The 23,995-nt window shown below is 39.8% G+C and overlaps 1 protein-coding gene across 7 annotated transcripts in view; it reads right to left on the bottom strand.

Moving 5' to 3' along the window:
• LOC135111111 (uncharacterized) overlaps positions 1-23,995 on the bottom strand; it is a 37,312-nt gene that overhangs the window by 5,144 nt on the left and 8,173 nt on the right. Inside the window, exons 1-5 of one of the 7 annotated variants that reach the window (XM_064024075.1) lie at positions 22,470-22,606; positions 4,384-4,542; positions 3,022-3,229; positions 1,310-1,416; positions 870-1,072 (exon numbers count right to left, since the gene is read on the bottom strand). In XM_064024075.1, the coding sequence (XP_063880145.1) occupies positions 870-1,072; positions 1,310-1,416; positions 3,022-3,229; positions 4,384-4,518 (653 nt within the window). In that variant the 5' untranslated portion in view covers positions 4,519-4,542; positions 22,470-22,606. Of the gene's footprint in view, positions 1-869; positions 1,073-1,309; positions 1,417-3,021; positions 3,230-4,383; positions 4,543-7,757; positions 7,887-21,531; positions 22,016-22,469; positions 22,607-23,995 lie in introns of those variants that run through there. The other 6 variants (XM_064024070.1, XM_064024072.1, XM_064024073.1 and 3 more) reach the window with 6 other exon arrangements.

The following is a 23,995-nucleotide window of genomic DNA, read 5'->3' as shown; positions in this document are numbered from 1 at the left end:
TATTCACCTGCATTCCTACATATCTTTGCCTCTAGGCCTCCATAAGGAGAGAGGACCACTCCTCAATCCACCTCACTGTATGAGATTCAGAAACTCAGAAAGCAATAATCCAGTATTATCAATCTTGCACCAATAATGATCACATACACTATCTTATCAAACCAAGACTATAAGACACCTACCACTGGCAACTGGATTTATTCTAAGTATACTATCATGCGCTAACAACATACTGGATAATCAGGAATGAGCAACATAAGGATAAACAGTCACCATGGCTCCCACAAGCAGGCTGCAATCATATCTTAGTTGCTCTGAGATCCAACAACTGAATTTAACAACTGAGATCATGCTGAGTGCTGGTCACCACTTACCCAACACAGTCTTAGTCTCAAAAAGTCAATCAGCCACGCAGCAACTTGTGTAATGAAGGAAATAAGTAAATATGAACAGGATATCAAGGCCTATCATATATCACTTCTGGAAAATACATGAAAAGGGGAAAACAGAAATACCTACATGAAGAAGGGAACATCAACTGTCCTTATGGGGCTCAAATTTGGTCTCAATTTTATTGAAAGAGAAGAATGGCTGGGTTATTTAGTCATTTGTACCACTTAAGACTCGACATGTAATCATGTAATGGTAATTAAGGACTTTGAAAAATTCATGCATTGTTTAATCTTAACTAAGTTGTGAATATTCATTTAGATAAAATATAGTAAAAATACATCATAATTTATTTAGCTCTAATACTGTAGTTTTAATTATGTATTTTTTGATAGGCACAAAATGCACCTGATAAAAACATTTAAACAAAAGCACTTAAGAAGAACATTTAAATATAAGACAGTGTATGCATTTCTTACCCAATACATGAAAGCACAGCAAGCCAATTAGTAGCTGTAATTTCCACTCCTTTAGGAAGGCCAGTGGTGCCTGAGGAGTATGGTAGATGCAACACCTGGTCCCCTGAGGCACCGTCACACACCCAATCAGCCGGGGCTTCTTTCCACAGGCTGGTGACAGGCTGGACATCATCCTTGCCTTCATTTCCCAAGATGTAAATACCCTGAGTGATTTAAAAAAAATTTAATATTAATGAAAGTAATAATAACAGCAACTTTAAAAAAAAAATTGGGTATATATAAAGAGAAAGTGATGAACAGCAGCCAATAATTCTTATAAGAATAAGTAACAAACAGTGTGAGGACTTTGAATATTTATCAGTGTGCAATCTGAGCATTTCTAATGCATCATTTATTTAAGCTGCCATTACCCTGAGCTAGGAATGTACACATGTGGTCACCTTTATGTTCTTGTTATCCTTGATAGCAGCCTGCACACTCGGGAGGAACAGCGGGTGGACAACGATCCAGGAGGAGCCGCTGTGGTTGATGTGCCGATGCAGCTCATCTGTCAAACAAACTCACCTTAATGGTCTTGAAACTTATTACTCCTCATTCTTAACCACTGGAAACACCATTTTCATTACAGGTGACAGTGAGTGCTTTAATTAGTACAAAATAATCTATGTGAGAAAATAGGAATAAAAATACATATTGATAAGGTGATAGAACTGTCATTAGGAAACAAAAGCTGACCAGCAAACATACAGCCTGTCTTTCAGAACAACACTGATAGTAAAACTTTACTCAAATTAATGATAGAAAAAAATAAATAAATAAAAAATAAATAAATAAAAAAAAAAAAATAATAATAATAATAATAATAATAACAATAATAGTAATAATAATAATGATACTACTACTACTACTACTACTACTACTACTACTACTACTAATAATAATAATAATAATAATAATGATAACAATAATGATAATAATAATAATAATAATAATAATAATAATAATAACAATAATAATAATAATAATAATAATATAATAATAACAATAATAATAATAATAATAAGGTGAAACTCAGGATTCTAACAACCCCATTTGAGCTTTACTATCCAAAAATCTCTCATAACCTATAGACTGGCATTTGTTAATTATTGTCAGCATACAGATAAAGATATACACAAAGGATATCACTGCTACTGTTATTTTCCAAACACTACAGTCTTGGATCTGAAAGCTATGGACATCTTGTCTGGTACACTTTTTTATGACAAATTAATTGAACCAGACATTAAAATGAGTGTCTATTTAGCCAAACTATGAGTAGCATTAACAACTTAGGAGCAAATGAAAGCACAACTGCTAGTGATACTGCACTGAGTGGCATAGGTTCCAACGTTCTGCTTACCTCATCCAACGAGATGTGCTGCCTGGCTGCCCTACTCTTACCAATCCATCACTGACTGGACTGGTAAAAAACAAGACTTTCTGTCTGCATGCAAAACTACAAAGCAGAAGCAAGGGAACAGCTGTGTGTGCAACCTCCAAACCTCCTTCATAGAGTCCCACACCACTTGGGAAGGTACAAATCAAAAAAGTGTTTTAGACAAATGAAATTAAATTAACCAAACCTACCCAGAGCCATCAATATGACAATTACACAATCAGGTACAGAGAAGTGACAGATATATCAAATGAAGAAAAACTTGATAAATACCAGTATAGAGAGAGAACCATACAAGAGCAGTTCTGGTCTTCTACATTGTATTAGTGGGTAAATTAGACAGATTAAAATCACTCAGCAGGAATCACTGAGGGTTACAAATGCTTGCTTTACAGTTTCCTCTCTATCTTGCTGCTAGTAATAAATGCCATGCACTGGGAAAAAAGAGAAAAAAAGGGAAAAAGGCCAAGAAAAGTGATGAGTATGGCACATGTATGTATACATTCATTAACAAACACAATCATAAGCAATTTGATTTATTTTCCCTAGTTTCTTTTTCTGCTACCTCACATATGGAGAAGGTTAAACTGTACACACAAATTAAAATATAAAATATAGTTATACCAAAAAAAATAAGATTGTGAAATTACAATAACAGGGTTAGTGCAGCATATAAACTAAGACATGTAAAACATAAAATAATCATATAGTAACCTGGGGTGTAGAGTGGATTGGCAAAAGTTACAATGCCTGAAGCAGCAACAGTGGCAAGGAAAGTTGGCAGGGCAAGGATACAATTTGGGGTGACCAAACACACCACCTGGTCAGCCTCCAACCCGGCTGCCCGCCACCCATAGCTGACGTTACGCACCCAGGCAGTCAGCTCACTGTACTTCAGCTTCTCTCCTGACACACCATCTACCTGGAGCAGGAACACATATCATCAATGAAGGAAACTATCTTGTTTTTTCCAACAAAACTAAGTTCTTGTCTAATTTAAGGATAAGTTTTATTTCAGTGGACATCAAAAGTTGGAAATTGATTAAGGTATGAAGCCTATAATGGTTTTTCAGGTATCTGTTTCCTCTCCTTCCATGAAACCATCATAAACCAAGACTGAACTAGTAAGTTTTATGTTACCTGCTGAGCATTTCTCCACACAACAATTATGTACATAAAATTTTTCATTTTTTGTTCATAAAGTAAAGCATATCAAAAACTTAGTAAAATCAGATTCCCACTAAGGAAGCAGTGAAGGTAGGAATATCTGAATAAAAAAAAAAAAAAATTGTACTAGTGAAGTCTTGTGCAATGCCTTCCACAAGTATTTACTTCAACAGGCACACTTGGCAATATTATGCAAGCCCATGATCATGACTGCCATTATAACACTATAAACATATCCAGCATAATTTTGCCACATTGTCCCTGGTGGAGATAACAAGGCACGGAGCACAGCTGGCTGAACCTTAATGACCAACACCAGGAGGAGCTGACCTTGACTGTTCCACCACCACACTGGACAAGCACCTCACAAAATCTTTTGGGAAGTTTGAACCCAAGCAGTCTCACTATATAAAAAAAACTTGCCTCTTATAGTACAAAACTTCATAGTGTTTCAGATTCTACCACTCTAGTAGCTGTGAGACATTTAGTTCATTGTATGTGAAAAAAAAAATCAAAATGAAAAAAATTCCCAAGTGTTTCAAGGATAAGAATCTAATACAGCATCTCTAATACTACATGAGACTAGGATTACAGACCTGATACTTCATGTACAGTAATGGTCAATGTGGAGGTGATGGCAGTGGTGGCAGGATTGTGGTGCTTATCATGACAGGAATGTAGAAATGAACTGGCATGATGAACAATTTGATCAAAATCTATCTCAGTTTTGGTGATCACTTCAACTCAAATGGTAATACACTGTACACAAGGTAACATAAGGAGCAATATTCAGTAGAAAATGAGATAAATGAAAATGCCAAATGAAAATAATCCTATTCCTGTTTCCTCTGAGTTCCACGGTGCTACTTTCTGACAAATAGCACATCAAATATTCTAAGATAATCTTACCAAGGCATCAATTTCTCCAGCTTGGGCACATTTATTCAGGATATATGTGATGAGGGGCTCCTGAGGGACTGGCTCTATGTTCTCCCACGTGCATCTGAGGACGTGTTCCTCTTTCTCTACTCCTAAAGCCACCATGATTACTCCTGTGGCCTCGCCTGCCTGGAGAGAAAGATGGATTGCTTACAATTTTTTTTAGCTATAATTATTATAAAAATACACATGGTTACAGTGGGTCTTAGTCAGCCTGCTACAACCCAGTTAAGCATGTCATGTCAGAAAGCCAAATCACCAGGAAGAATTTAAGTCATAAGGAATGGCAGAAAGGATATCCCCAATACTTAACATTAATGAAATTATGCCTATGAATTAGAAAAATAAAAATAAATAAATAAATAAACAAAAATATTGGTATTCATGTATTGCCAGCTGGGACACACACACACACACACACACACACACACACACAGATAGACAGATTGATAGATAATATACTGACCATGTTACAAAAAAAAAATAAAAAATATTGCATACACACACACACACACATTTCCATGAATGCTCCACTGGAATTATTATTATTATTATTTTTCTTTATGCAAGATTTCACTCTTTGAATGATACGCAAAACTGGATCAATCTATAGCAGCACATGCACTCAACACAGGGCATTACAAATTGATAATGTTGTAGCTGTTGTGTTCTTACTGGTGTGTGCGTTCCTAAAGTGGAGTGAAAGAGAAAAAAATGATAATAAAATTGGAAATGAAAGAAAACAACAAAAACTAATGAGAAAGAAATGAATGGCAAAGAAAGAGAACACAAGAAAGGAAACTGAGAAAAAAAGAAAGGTAAGCAAGAAACACTGAAAAGAAAGATAAGTAAAGAAAAATTACGGTCTCTCTCTCTCTCTCTCTCTCTGTGTGTGTGTGTGTGTGTGTGTGTGTGTGTGTGTGTGTTTGCCTGTTCATCTGTTTGACTAAGCACTTCCCTTCCCCCATCTCTGTATTTGCCTGCTTACCTGTCTCTCTATCTGCCTGTCTGTCTGCTTGATTTCCCTCCCCCCCCCTCACACACACCACTCTGCTATTCCATCCCATCAAATAATCACTTGACACCAATACTGTTTTACATCATGATGGATCAGACATGCGGGTATTTCATTCACTTGTAGGCAGCCTGGGAAACTTTAGCCTGGGAACTCCTGCTGGCTCCACTGTGACTGCTGCATCGCCATCGCATCTTTAACTCTCTCCCTAGTGTGGTCGCCCTTTGTTAAAACTAGGGCACTGTAAAAAATAATGTAAGAGAGAGAGAGAGAGAGAGAGAGAGAGAGAGAGAGAGAGAGAGAGAGAGAGAGAGAGAGAGAGAGAGAGAGAGAGAGAGAGAGAGAAATATATATATATATATATATATATATATATATATATATATATATATATATATATATATATATATATATATATATATATATATATATATATATATATATATATATATATATATATATATATATATATATATATATATATATATATATATACTGTCCTTTCTCCAATACAAAACTATTCAAGAAACTTCATCATTAAAACAAGAGTCTAAAAGTTGTAGGCGATGATCGGAAAGCTTGTCCACCAGTGAAATCCAATAATAGGACTTGAAGGGGTGAGAAAAATAGGTTTAAGAAGAAATATGAAAAATAAAATAAACTAAAAAGACACACTATCAAGTGATATATATTTTTCATATCAATGTTCTTCTACTTTTCATGACTCAACATTCTGTAAAGGAAATTTTTTAATAGCAAAAATGTTTGAATAAAAAAAAAATCAATCTCAAAATTCTTGTCTGGTTATAGGGCTATGTTCCTTATTTAGGAACTATTATAAGTATGTAAAAAATTCTTTTTGAGTTTTTAGAAGTGGTGCGTAGATGATAATAATATTCACTTTTAAGGGCTTAAAAGACCACAGAATAATTTGGTTAGTGTCCTAGCCGGCGCCGCTTGACATAGAAGGGCGTGGTGTGGGGTGGGGACTCAGGGGTGTGGGCGGCGAGGGAGAGGGAGGGTGAAGGTTGAGGATGTGGGTCACGCGTCGGCCGAGGGAGGGAGGCATCACGAGGGAAGGATCAGCTGACTCACGCGCTGGGATGCCACGTTAATGTACTACCTCCACCTCCACCTCCAGCGCGAGGCCTGTATTCTGAAACGTTTTGCTCTCTTACCACGACTATTTTCCAAGACTCCAGAGGTGATTGACCGGGTTCTCAAGACTTTTCTCCTTTAATATTATAGAAATCGTGTTATTCGGTCGCTGGAACCATACAAATATCGTTTAACTTCAAATAGAGCCTTCTGAAGTTTGAAGTTTTGATGTGTTTTAGAATACGGGCCTGCCACACTGAAGAGTCCGATGCTGGTGTGTAGAGGCTAGGTTACAACTGTGTAGTTCTCTTTGTGTATGTAAATTTTACATATCTGGCTAGTCTTTCCTGAGTTTCTGCACGTATATTACACTCTTCGCTGTCGTCACTTCTTATAGTCAGTTACACACACACACACACACACACACACAAAGCGTATGCCATTACTACCATTACAGTTCTGAACAAAAGCCTATTCAAACTCGCTACATTCACATTCCAAATGTTCGCTCTTTATAGGAACGCCAATGCGGTAATTTCTCATTTTCATTCAGGATTTTTTTTTTTTTTAGTTATTTATATTATTTATCATTATTTTTTTTGTCATCACGTAATGCCGTAATGCTATCACAAATCCCAAGAAACATAATAAAAAAAAATCTATGAATTTATATATTTCTTTGAGGGAGATACGGGGTACAATGGCTAGAAAATGATCGTACAATAATGTAACCCCGAGTGTTGTGCTGCAGGTAAGATGGCTCCCGGCGTAAAGGAGAACAACCGCAAAGTAGCAGCCTTATACTGCCTGCACCTGCACAGGGAACGTTTGTTAGCTCGCAGGACCATCAGTTGGTCATTCAACCCGTGAGTACTAGAGCCCTACACACGGTGCGGCCTGGGGCGGCACACATTCCTCAGCCCCGAGGCCCTGCACACTGAACCACTGTTGCCACTCTACTGGTATGCCTGTTCAAACACCCGTATTCTGAAACGCTTTGCTCTCCACTATTTTCAAAGGTTACAAAAATTATTAGCAGGGTTCTCAAGAGTGTTTATCCTGTTATTAATGTAAAAATCTTGTTAATCTGTAACTAGAATCATAAAAGACACCTTTAAAGATCAGTACAACTTCAACTAAAGCCTTTTAAATGTAGTGGAGATGCGGCGCAGAAGTGTCTCAGGATACGCTTCAGTCCCCCGCCTGTATCTCATCACCAACAGCTCATTACCAGGTATAATGTGCGTGATGCAGGTAAAGACTCCACAGCACCTTGTCAACACCACCAATGCCACCACCATCGCTACCACTATCAAGCAGCACGGTTCAGGGCAGGTAGACAGTGACATCACCGTCTCCTACACTGTCCTGCAACTCTATCCAAAGTGGTAGTGTCTGGTGTGTGTGTGTGTGATGCAGGTCCGTCTTCAAAGGAGTTTCAATAGACCTAATACAATCTGTCATCCCAATCCATAAATCTATTGAACCTTTCAAAGCCTTTTATCCTATTGCCACATTACCAGCAAGCTCTGAACGTGAGCTTATTTCTATCTATTTAGTTGTGTGTGTGTGTGTGAGTGTCGCAAAAATTATGATACGTAAAGCTCCTAGTTAGTCTATGTTCCACCACCTTCCCACACACTCTTAGTAGTAATCTCTCGGTGTGAAATCATGCGAGTGAGTCAGACAGTGCTAGTTACGCCGCTTGCATCTCGATATACGCTACCACGAAGGCTTCCAACCGCTCACTGTCGCCACAAGAGCACACAGAGTACTGGAGAAGAACAGATAATAGTGATATTGGTGTGTGAAGGTGTGTGCTGACCTACGCATTACTAATAAAGTACATGTGGGAGAAGGGGACATAACAGAGGAAGGGAAGGTGGATGAAGACGAGAAATAAAGGCGAGGACGAGGACGAGACGACGACATAAGAACATAAGGGAAGTTGCAAGAAAACATTAGTCCTACACGTTGCAGTTCTTTCATAAAGCATACCTACCTATCTGTATTCGCCTGTTATCCTTATCAATAAATTTACCTTAACTTTTTTTAAAGATTCATAACCTTTAAAAGTTCCCTATCTTCTTTTAGATGATGAAAGCAACGAAAATGGAGGAAGAGGAGGAGATCGATGAAAACGGACGAAGACGGTGACGAAAATGAAGAAGGAAAGGACGAGAACATAAGAACGAGGAATGAGAAGGACGACGACGAGGAAGACGAGCAGAATTAGAATAAAAGAGAAAAATAATGTGAATATAATGAGTAAGAACAAAGGAAGGAGCAAAGAGTAATGGCCGAGAAATGTGCTGCTGCTATTATAGCCTCTGAGGAGGAGAGAAGAAGGGAAAGGAGGCGAGGGTAGAGAGAGAAGGGGGTCATTTCACACCATTAAGAGCGACACACATTCTCGTATAGCTTACAGACGTGAGCTGGAGAGTGCTGAGGCAAGTTGGCAGCATTTGATATTCTCTAAAGAGTTATCATTAAACACTATACTAAGAAAACATGTATCTGCCCACGCGCTGTGAATCATCCGGCACCGCGCCACTTCGTCAACACTTTTCACCATAAGGATAATTCAGAAGTCATTTCATATTTTATGCCTAGAGCAGAAACGAACTTAATGATTTCCCGGATGTTCTATTGGAAATCATGGCTGGAAAGTGAAAACACGTAATTTCATAGATCACGTCGTATTTATTCATGAAAGAAAATTCAAATATGTTACAGTTCGAAATTGTCAAGAAGGGAAGCTTTATCACACCTGGTTTTAATTAATTTATTTATCTATCAGTTTTATTTTATTCACTAAGTTTTTTTTTTTTGTGGTTGTGACTATTAAGAATCAGGAGGAGGAGGAGGAGGTGAAGGCGGAGGAGGAGGAAAAGAAGAAGAAGAAGAAGAAGAAGAAGAAGAAGAAGAAGAAGAAGAAGAAGAAGAAGAAGAAGAAGAAGCAGAGCAACAACAACAACAACAACAACAACAACAACAACAACAAAAAAGAACAATGGTCAAGCGGGAGAACAGAAGAAAGTATCAATCCGTCTTTTTTTTTTTTTCTCTCTCCTGAATAAAGCTAAGAATGCATGACGAGACGAAAGCGTGAACCTAGAACGTGATGTTGCGCGCTTGTCTACGGATGTACTTAGTGGCTGAGGCTCGCTGGCTGGCTGGCAGTGGTGGTGGTGGAAGGTACTGCAACGCTCGTAATGAAAGTGATGAGCAGGATGTGTGTGTGTGTGTGTGTGTGTGTGTGTGTGTGTGTGTGTGTGTGTGTGTGTGTGTGTGTGTGTGTGTGTGGTTTTAGGGATTTATTGGGTACGTTTGGATTTAGTTATGAAAATAAGGAGTTTGATGAAACGAACTTGTATATTTTTTTATCAATGCGTTCCAAGATTTGTGAATTTTATGGAGTTGTTAGTTGAATATTTGAAGATTTTGATTTATTGATTTATTGATTCAAATGGTAAAGTCCTTGAAGTGAAAAGAGACAAGACGAGGGATATGCAAAATTTAAATGAACAAGGTGTATTTATATGTAATATGTATTTTGTAATCTTATATTTTGTCGATAAACTAACTAAACTGTGTGTGTGTGTGTGTGTGTGTGTGTGTGTGTGTGTGTGTGTGTGTGTGTGTGTGTGTGTGTGTGTGTGTGTGTGTGTGTGTGTGGGCGCGCGCGTGAACGAACAAACGACTTATCAATCACACTTTCATGAATAATTCCGAACTCATATCAATGAAAAAAAGAGAAAGGAACAAATATATAATATAAGTGCACTTTATCATACCAAACCAAACGCAATGAACAGAGAAAACAAAATAATTAGCGTGTTTCTTTACTTCATCACGCTTTCTACGCTGAGTTTTTTACTTTTAATCTTTCAAGGTGCTAGGTGATAGTTTTCCGCTACTCTCTCTCTCTCTCTCTCTCTCTCTCTCTCTCTCTCTCTCTCACCTATATATATATACATTATACTTGCTAGACAAAAAAAAAATCTAATGTTTTAATCCCTTTCCTTTCTCATAGTTTCTAATAGTGATTTTGAACAACGATTCTTTAGTGCTGTGAATTTTTTTATATATATCGCAGTGAAAGAAAACGAATAACGTATTGTTTTGAGTAAGCCAGCGAGTTTGTAAGATACCGACGCCCTCTGTGTGTGTGTGTGTGTGTGTGTGTGTGTGTGTGTGTGTGTGTGTGTGTGTGTGTGTGTGTGTGTGTGTGTGTGTGTGTGTGTGTGTGTGTGTGTGTGTGTGTGTGTGTTTTTTGTGCATGAGTGTAGATTACTAACAGAATAATTCATTAGTTGATGTTTCACTACACTAAATAGGATGCCTCACGTACTCGTATGTATGTTTATGCATGTGCGTGTCTGTGCATGATGGGAGGTGGTAAGGAGGGGACAGGGAGAAGACAGGAAGGGGAAGGAGAGGTGAGTGGATGGAATAGGTTAGGGAGGGAGGGAGGGAGGGAGGGAGGGAGGGAGGGAGGGAGGGAAGAGTTTATGGAATTACAGGGAAGGGAAGGCAAGGGATGGAGGGGGGAAGGTGGAGTTTATGAAGTCCTAAAGGGAAAGGGGAGGGAAAAGGGAACTGAAAGGAAAAGGAGGAAGTATGGAAGGGAGGAGTAAGTGGAGTAACATGGAGAAGGGAGGAAGAGGAAAGGGATTACACAAGAGGATTTCCCGGGTGAGCACTCAGGGATTTACTGGGATTTACTCTCCGCGCCCTCCCGAGACGCGTCTGATATGTTGGCGTGACTGTCGCCTACGCGCCAGCACAAGAGAGTGAGAGGGGAGTATTGGGCCGAGGAGACACGTTGAACTTGTCCCCTCAGCTATTTTTCTCGCCGAAAGGTTGGTTGTTGTGACGTGAGTGGAGTGACGGAGTAACATAGGAAAGGAAAGAAATTATGGAGGGGGAGGGAAATGAAGAAAGGGAGAAGGAAGAGTAGATGAGGAAAGGTAAAGGAAGAGTGGGAAAAGAAAGGGCGGGAGAGAAAGAGAGGAGACAAAAGGGAAGAAGGAAATTGAGAGAAGGGGAAGGGAAGGAAGAGTGAGTGAGGAAGGGGAAAGGAAGCGTAGATGGAGAAGGGGGGGACAGAAAGAGGGAAGGCAAAAGGGAGGTGGGGAATGGAAAGGAAAAGAGAAAGGAGAGAAAGGAAAAGTGGATAAGGGAGGCGGAAAGGAAGAGTGGATGGAGAAGGGGAAGAGAGAGGAGGAGGGGATCTACTCACACATAAACGTTACACAGGATGGAGGGGAAGGAAGGCAACACTTTTCCTGTACCTTAGCATACTCTCTCTCTCTCTCTCTCTCTCTCTCTCTCTCTCTCTCTCTCTCTCTCTCTCTCTCTGGCGCAGTATTACATCACATCCTGTCCCCAAACACGTAGACATCCATTGATAACACCTCAAATTTTGTCGAAGGTCTCTCTCTCTCTCTCTCTCTCTCTCTCTCTCTCTCTCTCTCTCTCTCTCTCTCTCTCTCTCTGATAATACACTTTCTAAACTAATTTTTCTTAATGTAGTAAAAAGCAACGAACGTGGTTTACATGCAATGCGTTGTAGTATATTTCCTATCCTACTTTTTTCTCTATTTTTATTCATTTATTTTTTCAAGCATAAAGGAAGCGAAGCAGCAGCACACACGAGAGAAAAAAAAGGCCACTGTTTTGCACTCTTGAGGAAAGATAGCCAGCAAATATGGAGAGCGAGTTAATCTGTACACGTAAAGCAAGTTATTAAAGCAAGTTATTATACCTAACACCTCCAATCTCTCAATGTCAGTCTAATTTCGTCCCGGATATTATTACATGACTAAGGTAAGCAAGATAAAGATATTTGTTGTAAACATTTACCTCAATTAAACCTTTCACTACTGGACTCTCTTTTCCCATAACCCCTCGTACGTTTTACAGCCGCTTGCTTTTGTACTGATGTATAGTGAATAGTTATGTCGCCTAAACAATACAAAAATCTTTTATTCTCTCTTAACTTTCTCCATGCAAACTTTATTTTTTAGACTCACAACTATTATCTCTCCGTTTAATCCTTTCTGCCTAATAACATAATAACCAACCAATTTTGCCAACCATGGGAACTGCCTCTAGTGGTGAAATGGTTAACAACGAACAAAATGCTTCACAGCTTTAATTTGCCTCACTGCATATCCTGTGAGTGTGTGTGTATGTAGTGTGTGGTGCTCCTACAGCAATAGAGGCAATCTGTACTGTTCTTTTTCCATGATCTCCTCTGTTCTTACTACACCCTTCACTGCTTAATAATTTCTCCCATCACCTATAAGTTATCAGACTTTTATTTACATACATACGGCAGTCTCTTAATGGTGTATGCGTGTTTATGGTTTGGTGTCCCTACTAGTCGCGTATTGAATAAGTAAACACCATTCCTTCTGGTTAAGTGTGAGAGAGAGAGAGAGAGAGAGAGAGAGAGAGAGAGAGAGAGAGAGAGAGAGAGAGAGAGAGAGAGAGAGAGAAACTAATAGAGGAAGACAAGTACGACAAAATTTAAAGGGAAATTCTCTCTCTCTCTCTCTCTCTCTCTCTCTCTCTCTCTCTCTCTCTCTCTCTCCTCTCTCTCTCTCCTCTCTCTCTCTCCTCTCTCTCTCTCTCGGGCTATGAAGACAGGCAGCAGTACAATTAATAATAGATGGACAATTAGAGAAAGGGAATGACAGCCTTGGGGAATGACAGCCTTGGGGCGGCCCACGGAGAAAGCGTGAGCCTGCTGCACTAATCCGTCACGGGCGCTGCCATGGGATACAGGCCGGGAGTGCCACGCAACGCTGCCACGTGACACTATTGGTTTTCGTTCTTCTCTTTCTCTTTTTACGTGTGAAGGAAACTGATGCAAGAGCATAAAATAGTATAAAAAAAGATACGCTTCATTATATGTTAGTACTTCCGAGATACGTATATGAGAGAAAGTTCTAAAAAATGTTAGTCTCTTTAGTTTAAAAGGTGTGTTGATGTTTATCTCTCGAAACAATACAAAAACAGGCAAACGATTCCAGAATTTACCATTGAAAGGGATGAGAAAGAGCAAAGGTAGCCGCTAAACCCTTGCATTAGTAAGGTGGACAGAATACAGAATAAGAATTAGACTAAGTATAGAGCATTCCCAAGTTTAGTTTAAAAGGTGTGTTGATGTGTATCTCTTGAAACAAAGCAAAAACAGGCAAGAAATTCGAGACCAGTGAAAAAGATGAGAGAGTGAAAGAAGTGGCTAATTCTTGCATTAATGAGATGGACAAAGATGAGAGAGTGAAAGTAGTGGCTATTTCTTGCATTAATGAGATGGACAGAAGTGTGAGAATAAGTGGAAAGCCTTGTGCACGATGGCTGTAGAGGAGGAAAGGGGAGGCCATATGGTTAGCAAGTTCAGAGGAGTAGTAACCATGGAAATAACGATAAACTTTTGCTCTCTCCCACTGTTTTCAAAGGCCACATATGATCAGTTAGGTTCTCGTGAGCTCGTGAGTGTTTTTCCCCACTGATGATACAGAATCCTTGTAAAACTGTAACTAGAATCATGAAAACATTCTTGAAACTCCCCGATAACTTCCACTACAGCCTGCTAAGTGTAGTCGAGATAAAACACCGAACTTTTGGAGAATGCGACCTTTTTTTCTTGTCCCTGTTGTTAAAGTATTAAGAGGATACGCCATAAAGGGCACCATTAACACAACTTAGTGGTGAAGCTAAAATTATTTCAAGCATAGAAACATTCGTCTATTCGTGTTTACAGTAACCTCTCTCTCTCTCTCTCTCTCTCTCTCTCTCTCTCTCTCTCTCTCTCTCTCTCTCTCTCTCTCTCTCTCTCTCTCTTTGCAATGGACAAAAAAGCAAAAACCCATCACGGCACAGGGAAAGTTATCATTCAGTACAAAGTGTGGAGGAGATCAATGTATCGGCTCGCTCGTCTGTCTTCATGAGGGAGGGAATAAAGAATAAAAAAGAACACAGCTCTCTCTCTCTGCTCACGAACCTTCTGCACTACCTCGAGGTCGATCAGGGGAACTTGGGAGTATAAAAGAAAGCAGATAAAGGATCGACATATTGATGGATAGGTGCATATTATATTAATGGGTAATTAGGTAGATACATAAGGAGACAAATCCATATGCGAATGGTATTCCTAGTCATTTCCTCGTTTTGTCTCTACGTGGAACTCAATTTAAGAAAACCATCTTTCATGGGAGTGATAGGGAGTTCTCAAGAGTGTTTTCCTGATTCTAGCGAAAGTTTAAAGAGAATTTCGCATCATCAATGAAAGAAAACACCCCAAACTCCATGAAAATATTACTGATCGCCTCTGTGACCTTGGGAAATAATCCTTAGAACCCAGAGCGTTTAAGTTTATGAATGTGTGCCTTGGATACAGTCACATGGACAGGGAGGGAGGGAGGGAGGGAGGGAGGGAGGGAGGATTGTGTATGTAGTGTAGGAAGATAGGAGGGAGGGAGAGAGAAGGGAGGAAAGTAAGTGGGTAGAAAGTACTTATATGGGTCGATGGACTGATGGATGGAGGAATGAATGAATAAATGGATGACAGATAGATAAATGAATAGATGGATGGATGAATGAAAGTACAATCATTGAAGCAATCTATAAGCCTTTAAGAGCGAAGAGCAAACATCATAAGACCGCTAACAATGCAAGATAAACTAAAAAAGAAATAAATAGATAAATGAATAATCTACATTCTACAGACACTCCATTCTGCGTAACCAAACTTAACCTTACATGCTCTTTACTCCGTCGTTTGTTTATCGACCACAGGCACTTATGTCACTCTAGTGGAACAAATGTGCGAAGAATACGATAAGGAGTAAAGAGAAGTAGTGGATGAATTTAAAAGGAAGTAAACAAATAAATAAATGTTTGGATAGTGCGAGGAGGAGGAGGAGGAGGAGGAGGAGGAGGAGGAGAAGTGGAAGGCTGAAAAAAAAAGGTAAGGTGAAAAGAATGGAGGTGAAAATGAAAATTGGAAAGAAGTAAAGACGGAAAATAAATGAAAGATTTTTTTAACAGCCGGAAAAAAAAATACATGCAAAAGTGGCAAAAGACTGCAAATAATAAAAAAAAAAAAAAGAGGGTACAAATGGAAAAGAGAGAAAAAACAAAAAGAAAATTGTGGAAATAAAAGAAAAGGGAATACAAGACGACGGTGAGAAAAAGAAAAAAAAAAAAAAAAAATGTGTGGGTATGTGGCAGTGAAAAGTAAGTTGGTGGAAAAACTCCCCCTAAAATAGAAAATAAAAAATAAAGATGAAAAATAATAAGTTATCGGAAACGAAAAAAAAAAAAAAAGTGCGAAAAGTACGAGCCAGCAAAAGCGAATAAAAAAACACAATAATAATAATAATAATAATAATAATAATAATAATAATAATAATAATAATCTATCAACTCCCTACCACACACATAACAATTCACCCAAACACCACTAACAACACTTTAACAGTACAATCCTAACAATCCTTTAATCCCCGACGTAATGTTCCTGCTTCCTTAACACACCGCACATTACTCTTCTCTTATAACCCACTGTTTCCTTTACAAAACATTGGGGGGGGGGGGTTTCAACGTGCGTACATTACCATCCCTCTCTCAGTACGGCGGCTTTACTGAACCTGGGCAGTTTAGGGAAGGTATTTTTGGCTAAACACGTGTCTGAGAGGGTAGTTCGTATTTGTTGACAAGGAAAGGGAAGTGGAGTGGGAGGAGGGGGGATGAGGGGAGAAGTGTGGGTGGGAGCCATGCGTCTTTTGTGGCTAAAGAAGGAAACAGAAGGGAATGAAGGAGAGGGAAGAAAAGGAAGATAAGAGAAGGGAAAGGAGTGTCTGTGTATATTGCTAAAGAGGGAAGGGAAAGAGAAAATAAGGGAACAGAAGAGACGGGAAAAGGAGAAAGAAGAAGGGAATAAAAATGAAAGATAGATAAGGAAGAAAAGAAAAGGGAATGCAAGAAGGGAAAGGAAAAGAAGAAAAGAGAAGCTGAAAGAGAGAGGAGAAAAGAACGCAAATTGAGATGAGGTAAAAAAAAATAAAAAGAAAAAAATGAACGAGGGAGAGGAAATTAAGTACGAAAGAGAAGAGAGAGAGAGAGAGAGAGAGAGAGAGAGAGAGAGAGAGAGAGAGAGAGAGAGAGAGAGAGAGAGAACGGAAGGGGAAAGAGGTCAGGAATAGGGATGACAGATAAGTGTGTGGGTGCCAGGATGATATGGCCTCTACTGAAGCGTGGGAGGGAGGGAGGATCGAAGCGGAGGTGGATGGACTGTATAAAAGATCAGGAAGAGAAACAACCCCAGAACTGAATAGAAAGGAGCTGTCAGAAACATCGACCGTGTATGGCGGGGGAGGGGGAGACGATGTATGGAGAAAGAATAGCGAAAGGAGGGCAGGAGAGATGGGAAGGGAATGGAAAGAAGGAAGGAAAGAGAAGGGAAGTTAATGGGGAAGGGAAAGGAAGGAATAAAGTGCGGGGAAGAAGAAAAACAAGAAAGTGGGCAAAGGGGAAATGAAGAGAAAAGGAAGAGAAAGAAAGGAAGCGGGAAGATGAAGAGAATGAAATGGGTAGAGAAGGGAAGGAAAATTAAAGGGAAGAGATGGTAAGAGAAGAAAAAGGAAGAGAAGGGAAATGAAGTTGATGGGAATAGGAAAAGGAATGGAAGGTGAAAAATATGGGAGGGAAAGGAAGAGAGAAAAAATGGAGTTGGAAAAGAAGAAAAAAGGGAAGGCGTGGATGAAAGGAAAAAAAAAAAAGAGTAAAAGAGGAATGAAGGGGGAGGAAATGAAGGGAAGGGTGGAGTGATATTAGGGTGATCCGTTCAATAGTGTGTGAGGGAGAGCTGTTAGGGTTAAGTGTATGCGCGCGCGCGTACGTGTGTGTGTGTGTGCGTATGTGTATGTGTGTGTGTGTGTGTGTCACCAAAGCCATCACCCACCTTGCTATCAGTATAGTCACGGTGATTTTTCTTTTTCTTTTTTTTTTTTTTTTTCTACCTCAAATGGGGCATAAACATTTAGTAATTCCTGTCATCAAAATGTTCAGACCTGTAAGGCTCTGAAAACGTAAACAACAAATGGACGCTCATCATACAGACTCCTAGACCTGAGATGACTCGTATATAGTATGTTCAATGACACCAGATTTTGAAACGTTGTGAAAAATAACGTCATCATGCATATTCCTAAGATTTAAACTGACACATGCTGAACGTCGGCAGTGACACTAAATTGTCAGTGTTATAATATTTTGAGACGTTGTGAACATTCCTGCCTTGCTATAAACGGAGACTCAACACAAAGATCTTGAAAGGCTGATAATGACCCACAGTTCGCGATCTCCGATGATGTCAAACTTTCAAAGCCCCTAAAAGTGTTCCGAAACGTGACGAACATTGGTGTCAGTCAACAGACGTCCATCACACAGATCGCCAAAGGATGGTAATGACACATTCAATATTTTTTAATGATACCAATTTTCAAGGTGTTCTGAAAAGTTGCGAGCAATAGTGGCTATCGTTCATCATAATTAATTTCAGACTGGAAATAATTCACAGCAGCGTTTATTATTTCTGATAGCAAATTTTCAAAGATCCCGAAGGCAATCTGAAGCACTGTAAAAATTAAAGCTTTTACCATCGAAGGCCCCTCTTCATATAAATTTTCTAACTCGAAAATACTTTAATAATTTTGAGTATCTCCACCGACACCAAATTTCCAATGTTTTAATATTCCGAATAGTGGTAAACATTGGTGTTTATCAAAGAACATCCATCGAATATATATATTTTAGAGACTTGCTTGGGATGAGTCACAGGCGTGTTCAATATTTGCTGCTCCCAAACACGCTGGTCCTTTAAAGGGGAAGTCACAGGCACCACCAAGGAAGATAGAGCACCGCGGAGGTTTGCTCTCCTACACACCAGGTCATATTTTGAAACGATTCACACTTCCAAAAGGGAATATTGTCAGAGACCACAAAGATCATTGGTGGGATTTTCATTGGCTTTTTTTTTTTCTCATTAATAATAAAGAACATTAAACTAACATTAGAATCATATAATCATTTGAAAATCCCAATACCTTCAACTACAGCCAGTTAAGAAGGATATTCACAGACATTTACTTGTTCTCGCTGGCCTAATATAACCTCGCACAAGCCAATACATCTGCTACTGTTTGTTCATAAAAGTAGTTGAGATAAGACACCAAATGCAGTCCCTTATACATGAACTGGACTCGATGTATTAGCCGTCACACGCATAGCACGAGATCAACTCAACACCTGATGAAATGTTAACAAGTATACATCATCTCTAACATGAAGCAAGGTACTAAATCAATACTCAGTTAAATATTAGGAATTATACATTTTAAATCAGACACCACCAAGACTGGGACAAAGTTGTATTAATACTTATGATACAGCAGCTATAAAGCGCTTTCTCTCTCTCTCTCTCTCTCTCTCTCTCTCTCTCTCTCTCTCTCTCTCTCTCTCTCTCTCTCTCTCTCTCTCTCTCTTTCTTTTTCGTCTTCCTTTATTTGCTTTGGCTCTTAACCAGTGCCCTTACATGAAGAATAAAGCAAACGAGGATTCTGACAGCAAGGAAATGTGACACGATACTTTCTGCGTTACATTACAAAACTCGCATTTTAAAACGCTTCCGTCTCTAATCACAACTATTTCAAAGGCTGTATAAATAATTAGTCACTTATCATTAAGTCATGGGTGTTTTTTCCCACTGACGATGCAAAATAATTATATTACTAGAATTATAAACAACCCCTCTCAGAAAACCACAATTACTTCAACTAGAGATTGCGAAACAGTCGAGATGAGACGAAGAAATGTTTGAGAATGTGGTCCTCAGAGTGGATCTTCCACATGTCTCAAACAGCAAGCCATTCCGTGACAACCATCAGGACCGCTAAGACACGATACTTTACTTCCAACAATAATTTATTTGCTCTTTCCTGTGGAGAAGGAAAAAAAAAAGAAAAAAACGAATGTTACACGTGCCAGTTATTCGAGCTGACCATGGAAGACAATGACTTCATATTGCCAGGCCAATTGTGACACGATAATGTATAGCATTCTGGCTCCCTCTTTTTCAATTCACAAAAGACACAGCGTTACAGACGATGATAACGATGATACGATTTTTATAACGTAACGATGGTTCATCACGAAACTGGCTGGCTCTGACACGCTTTTTTCACAGTATTACACATAATGATGATGGTGATGATGATGATAAGGGTGACAATACAATATATGACGTACTTTAAACATGCCAATGCTGTATAGTGTGCCGGTATTACCCATGATGACACCTAACAAGCGTAAAAATGTGACACAGTTATCGTAACTTCCACGGATAATAACCATGTTGAAGCTTCTTCCCCTAAATTGGTCCAGCCCCGCAGCGTGTGAGAATCATGGGCGTTATCATTAAATATTTCGGCGCCTCAACCTGCCTATACTTTTACGAGGCTTTGGTGGAAGTTACTCGGGTTTTCGGTTGTTTTCACGACTGGTCAGACGAGAATTTTGTATATGGTGAATGGGGAAAATATCCATTAAAATCAGATTAATCATCTATATGGCCTTTGAAAATAATCCTTTAAGGTAGTGGTTCCCCATTTTTTTTTTTTTTTTGTTTTTCTGGTTTCTACCCACTTTTCATACATAATCCTTGCCCATGGCCCCGCGGATGGCCATGGCCCCGGTTTTGGAACCACTCCTTTCGAGAATCCAAAGACTCTAGGAATATCAGTCAATATACCAAAGTGTGACACGTTTTTCATTTCGTTAGTGGCAGCGAGGAGGCAGCACAAGAGAGCCTCACAGCCACAGCCACACCCATGGGTAACTTTGAGCCCCGCTTACACTTTCCAAGGTCCCATGAACATTCCTAGTGAAGTGGCAACTCTTCCACATGCAGTTGCCTATTCGTGGGTGCTTTTTCACTGCTCGCTTCCTATAGGGGGCGTAGCGTCATCTCTAATCATAAGTGTGGGGCTGAGAAAGAAGCGTATGGGAAGTCACGGGGATATTAAGATAGGTTGCTTAGGAGGCACCACACCAACGCCACACACACACACACACATTTATTGTCACACATGATCAATAATCATGCAGTTGTTTCATGTCAAGCTAATATTCAGCTCTTTCCATTTTTCGTTTACATCCATCCACATTTCACTGGTTTGATTTCCTTACAGAACTATCACTGCTGGTCTCTCTCTCTCTCTCTCTCTCTCTCTCTCTCTCTCTCTCTCTCTCTCTCTCATGTTATCAAACAACAATGGTCGAAATTCAATATTCTGTCCGGTTACCGATCGATCAATGTCAACAGAATTTTCCTTTACTTAATAGCTATAGTGTGCGTGTGTGTGTGTGTGTGTGTGTGAAAAGAATCAATTGTAAACTGGTGACCTACAAATACAACCAAGGATTCGTTACTTAATGAGCTACATGTCTGACAACACTACACCTCCCACCTTTTGCACCCTCATGACCTTAGCTAGGTTGATACACGTGCTGTCTCACCATGAACCACCTGTAACCGCAAGTGTTTCGTGAAATGTGTGTACTGAAGCTGCCGGCCGGCGAAAATTCTCCCCCCTAGTGTTGGAACCTTCTCTACCAACCCTCCCGCCCTTCACGCAGCCTTCCCACACACTCAGAACCATGTCTTACAACACTAGGGTCACTGGAAACACGATTAACAGATGGTCATGAATAAGACCGCACCACTACTTAGGTGTGATGGAAATGTTACAACGAATAATGAAAAAAATAAATAAATAAATAACACGCAGGCACCGTCGCTGCCTATTAACGAACAGTGATTCCCTAACACAGCATCCACTAGATCCCGGGCGGTCAGCTAAAACGTTGCAAAAGCTACATAGCCTTCACTAAACATAAACCTAAGGGAGAAAAAAAACCGGTACACTCACCCAGACGTTGTAAGACCTTGCGTATACTGCGAGAGGTAAGCAAGACAAGTATGGTAATCACTTTAGGGCACCTTCGCTCACCAGACGTGCTAGACCCTCCTCTGGCTGGCTAACAGTGACACTGACACAGGGAAAGGGCTGGCGCCACCACTACCAAGCCGAGGTATCAAGTGAGTGAGGCGAGAAGAGCAGACAGGAGGCGTGGTGTGGGGCGGGAGAGACGGGGAGGGAGGCAGGGGAGAAAGGAGGGAATAGATGGCGGGAGGAGGCCAGAGGGGTAGAGGAAGGGAAGGGGCGGAAGACATGAGGTGCTGGGGCTCGGAGGGAGGTCGTGGTCGGATGAGAGATGGGGGAGGGGAGAGGGGTGGAGAGGAGCAGGGTGGAGGCATGAGGTGTTGGGGGAGGGAGGAAGGAACAGGTGGCAGGGGAGGGGAGGCGAGGAGCAGGGTGGAGCGGCTAAAGCGAGAGAGGATGCACGCCAGGGAGGGTCTTGCCGGCCGTAGTGTTCCCGCTTACTAAAACTGTATTACTATTTTCCTAACGTCCCCCATGTTTGTAAACCTCAACATGCATGACAAAGGCTCGTCCGTTCTGTGAGCCTCGGTTATTATTGTCAATTGATTTCATTTTGGTTGAGTTACACAAGGCTTTCAAAACTACCACGGACAGGTGGAGTTGACAGATTTTCCAGAGAATTTATTTATACTGTAAGGAGCAGTAAGCTAAAAGGCCATTGTACCTCATATCCCAATGTTATTTATCGTTGCCAATATGTTACGATTCGTCATACTTTCTAGTAAATGTAAATGAATTACTGGTTACATTAGTGAACCTACTAACATACTTATCAAATGTTCGATACTTATTTATTTTCTATTTTATCTATTTACTTTTCAGGCTGGACGCGGCGGTATCTAAATTATTGACATAAACCATACCTCAGACTAGACAGAGAAGAAACAGCTCTTTCCTCAGGGGGAACGGCTGGCTGAGTGAGCAGCAGCAGACGACCGAAGGCGAATGACACATTTACCGCGTCACACATTTAAAATAGCACATAATAGACAAGATTTCCAACACTTGCAATCCTCACACCCCTTCGCAACGTCATGAATTTATGTAACTGCAGTTGGCGGAACACCTCTCTCTCTCTTTCTCTCTCTCTCTCTCTCTGCAGTTCACTACAGGACGCTGTCGTATTGCCTTACCTTGCTTGGCGACCTACAAGTCACAACTCATCAGGAATGCATTAAGTTTATTGACAGCCTGTGTGTGTGTGTGTGTGTGTGTGTGTGTGTGTGTGTGTAGAAGTCAGACGGCATTATCTTTGCATCGAGTACACACACACACACACACACACACACACACACACACACACATTTATGTCTATTTTCTTTCTTGCTTGTTTCTTCTTGCACTTCCGCTTCCTCTTCCTTTTCTTTTCATTTTCGTTTCCTTTTTCTTTCTTTCTTTCTTCTTCTTCTTCTTCTTCTTCTTCTTCTTCTTCTTCTTCTTCTTGTCCTTCTTCTTCTTCTTCTTCTTCCACTTCTTCTCGTTCTTCTTATTCTTTGGTTTCCTACTCCTGTTCTTTCATTTTTCTTTCTTTCTTTTTTCTTCTTCGGCTTCCTTCGTCTCCTCTTCCTTTTTTCATTTTCTTTATTTTCTTTCTTGTTCTTGTTCTTATTCTTGTTCTTTTCCCTTTCTTCTTCTTCTTCTTCTTCTTCTTCTTCTTCTCCTTCTTCTTCTTCTTCTTCTTCTTCTTCTTCTTCTTCTTCTTCTTTTTCTTCTTCTTCACTTTTTTTTTACCTTTTCTACCTTTACAACAACAACAACAACAACTACTACTACTACTACTACTACTACTACTACTACTACTACTATTACTACTACTACTACTTAGACATACTACTACTAGCACTACTACTACTACTACTACTACTACTACTACTACTGCTACTACTGCTACTACTACTACTACTACTACTAGTAGTAGTAGTAGTAGTAGTAGTAGTAGTAGTAGTAGTAATAATAGTAGTAGTAGTAGTAGTAGTAGCAGTAGTAGTAGTAGTACAAATTTTCTCTTCTCTTCTTCAACAACTTCCTTTCCTCTGCCGTATAATCTGTCCTTGAGATCCTGGCAAGCGCGAGTCTTGTGTTCTCAATGCAGTGATCAGAATAGTTTCTTGAATATATCACAGTAAAATATGGCTACTTCAACCATCCCCATTCTTGGCATCCTACTTTCCTCATAATTTTGTTGCGTTATCTACTCATATGTGTGTGGGGTGAGGGCGTAGCCACGGTAGCAGTTCAGTATACAAAAACTAAAGGTATGTACTCGTATATTTCATGTGTAAGAAATATCTGAGTATTTATCTGAATGGTTTTGATTTTCCTATTGTTTTTTCTAGGATATTTTGAGTTCTTTTCTTTTCTATTTTTTTCTTCTTTTCTTCTTCTTATT

Source organism: Scylla paramamosain, chromosome 21 (assembly GCF_035594125.1).
Source record: "Scylla paramamosain isolate STU-SP2022 chromosome 21, ASM3559412v1, whole genome shotgun sequence".
Lineage (NCBI taxonomy): Eukaryota > Metazoa > Arthropoda > Malacostraca > Decapoda > Portunidae > Scylla > Scylla paramamosain.
This window is presented reverse-complemented; position numbering and strand designations above follow the sequence as displayed.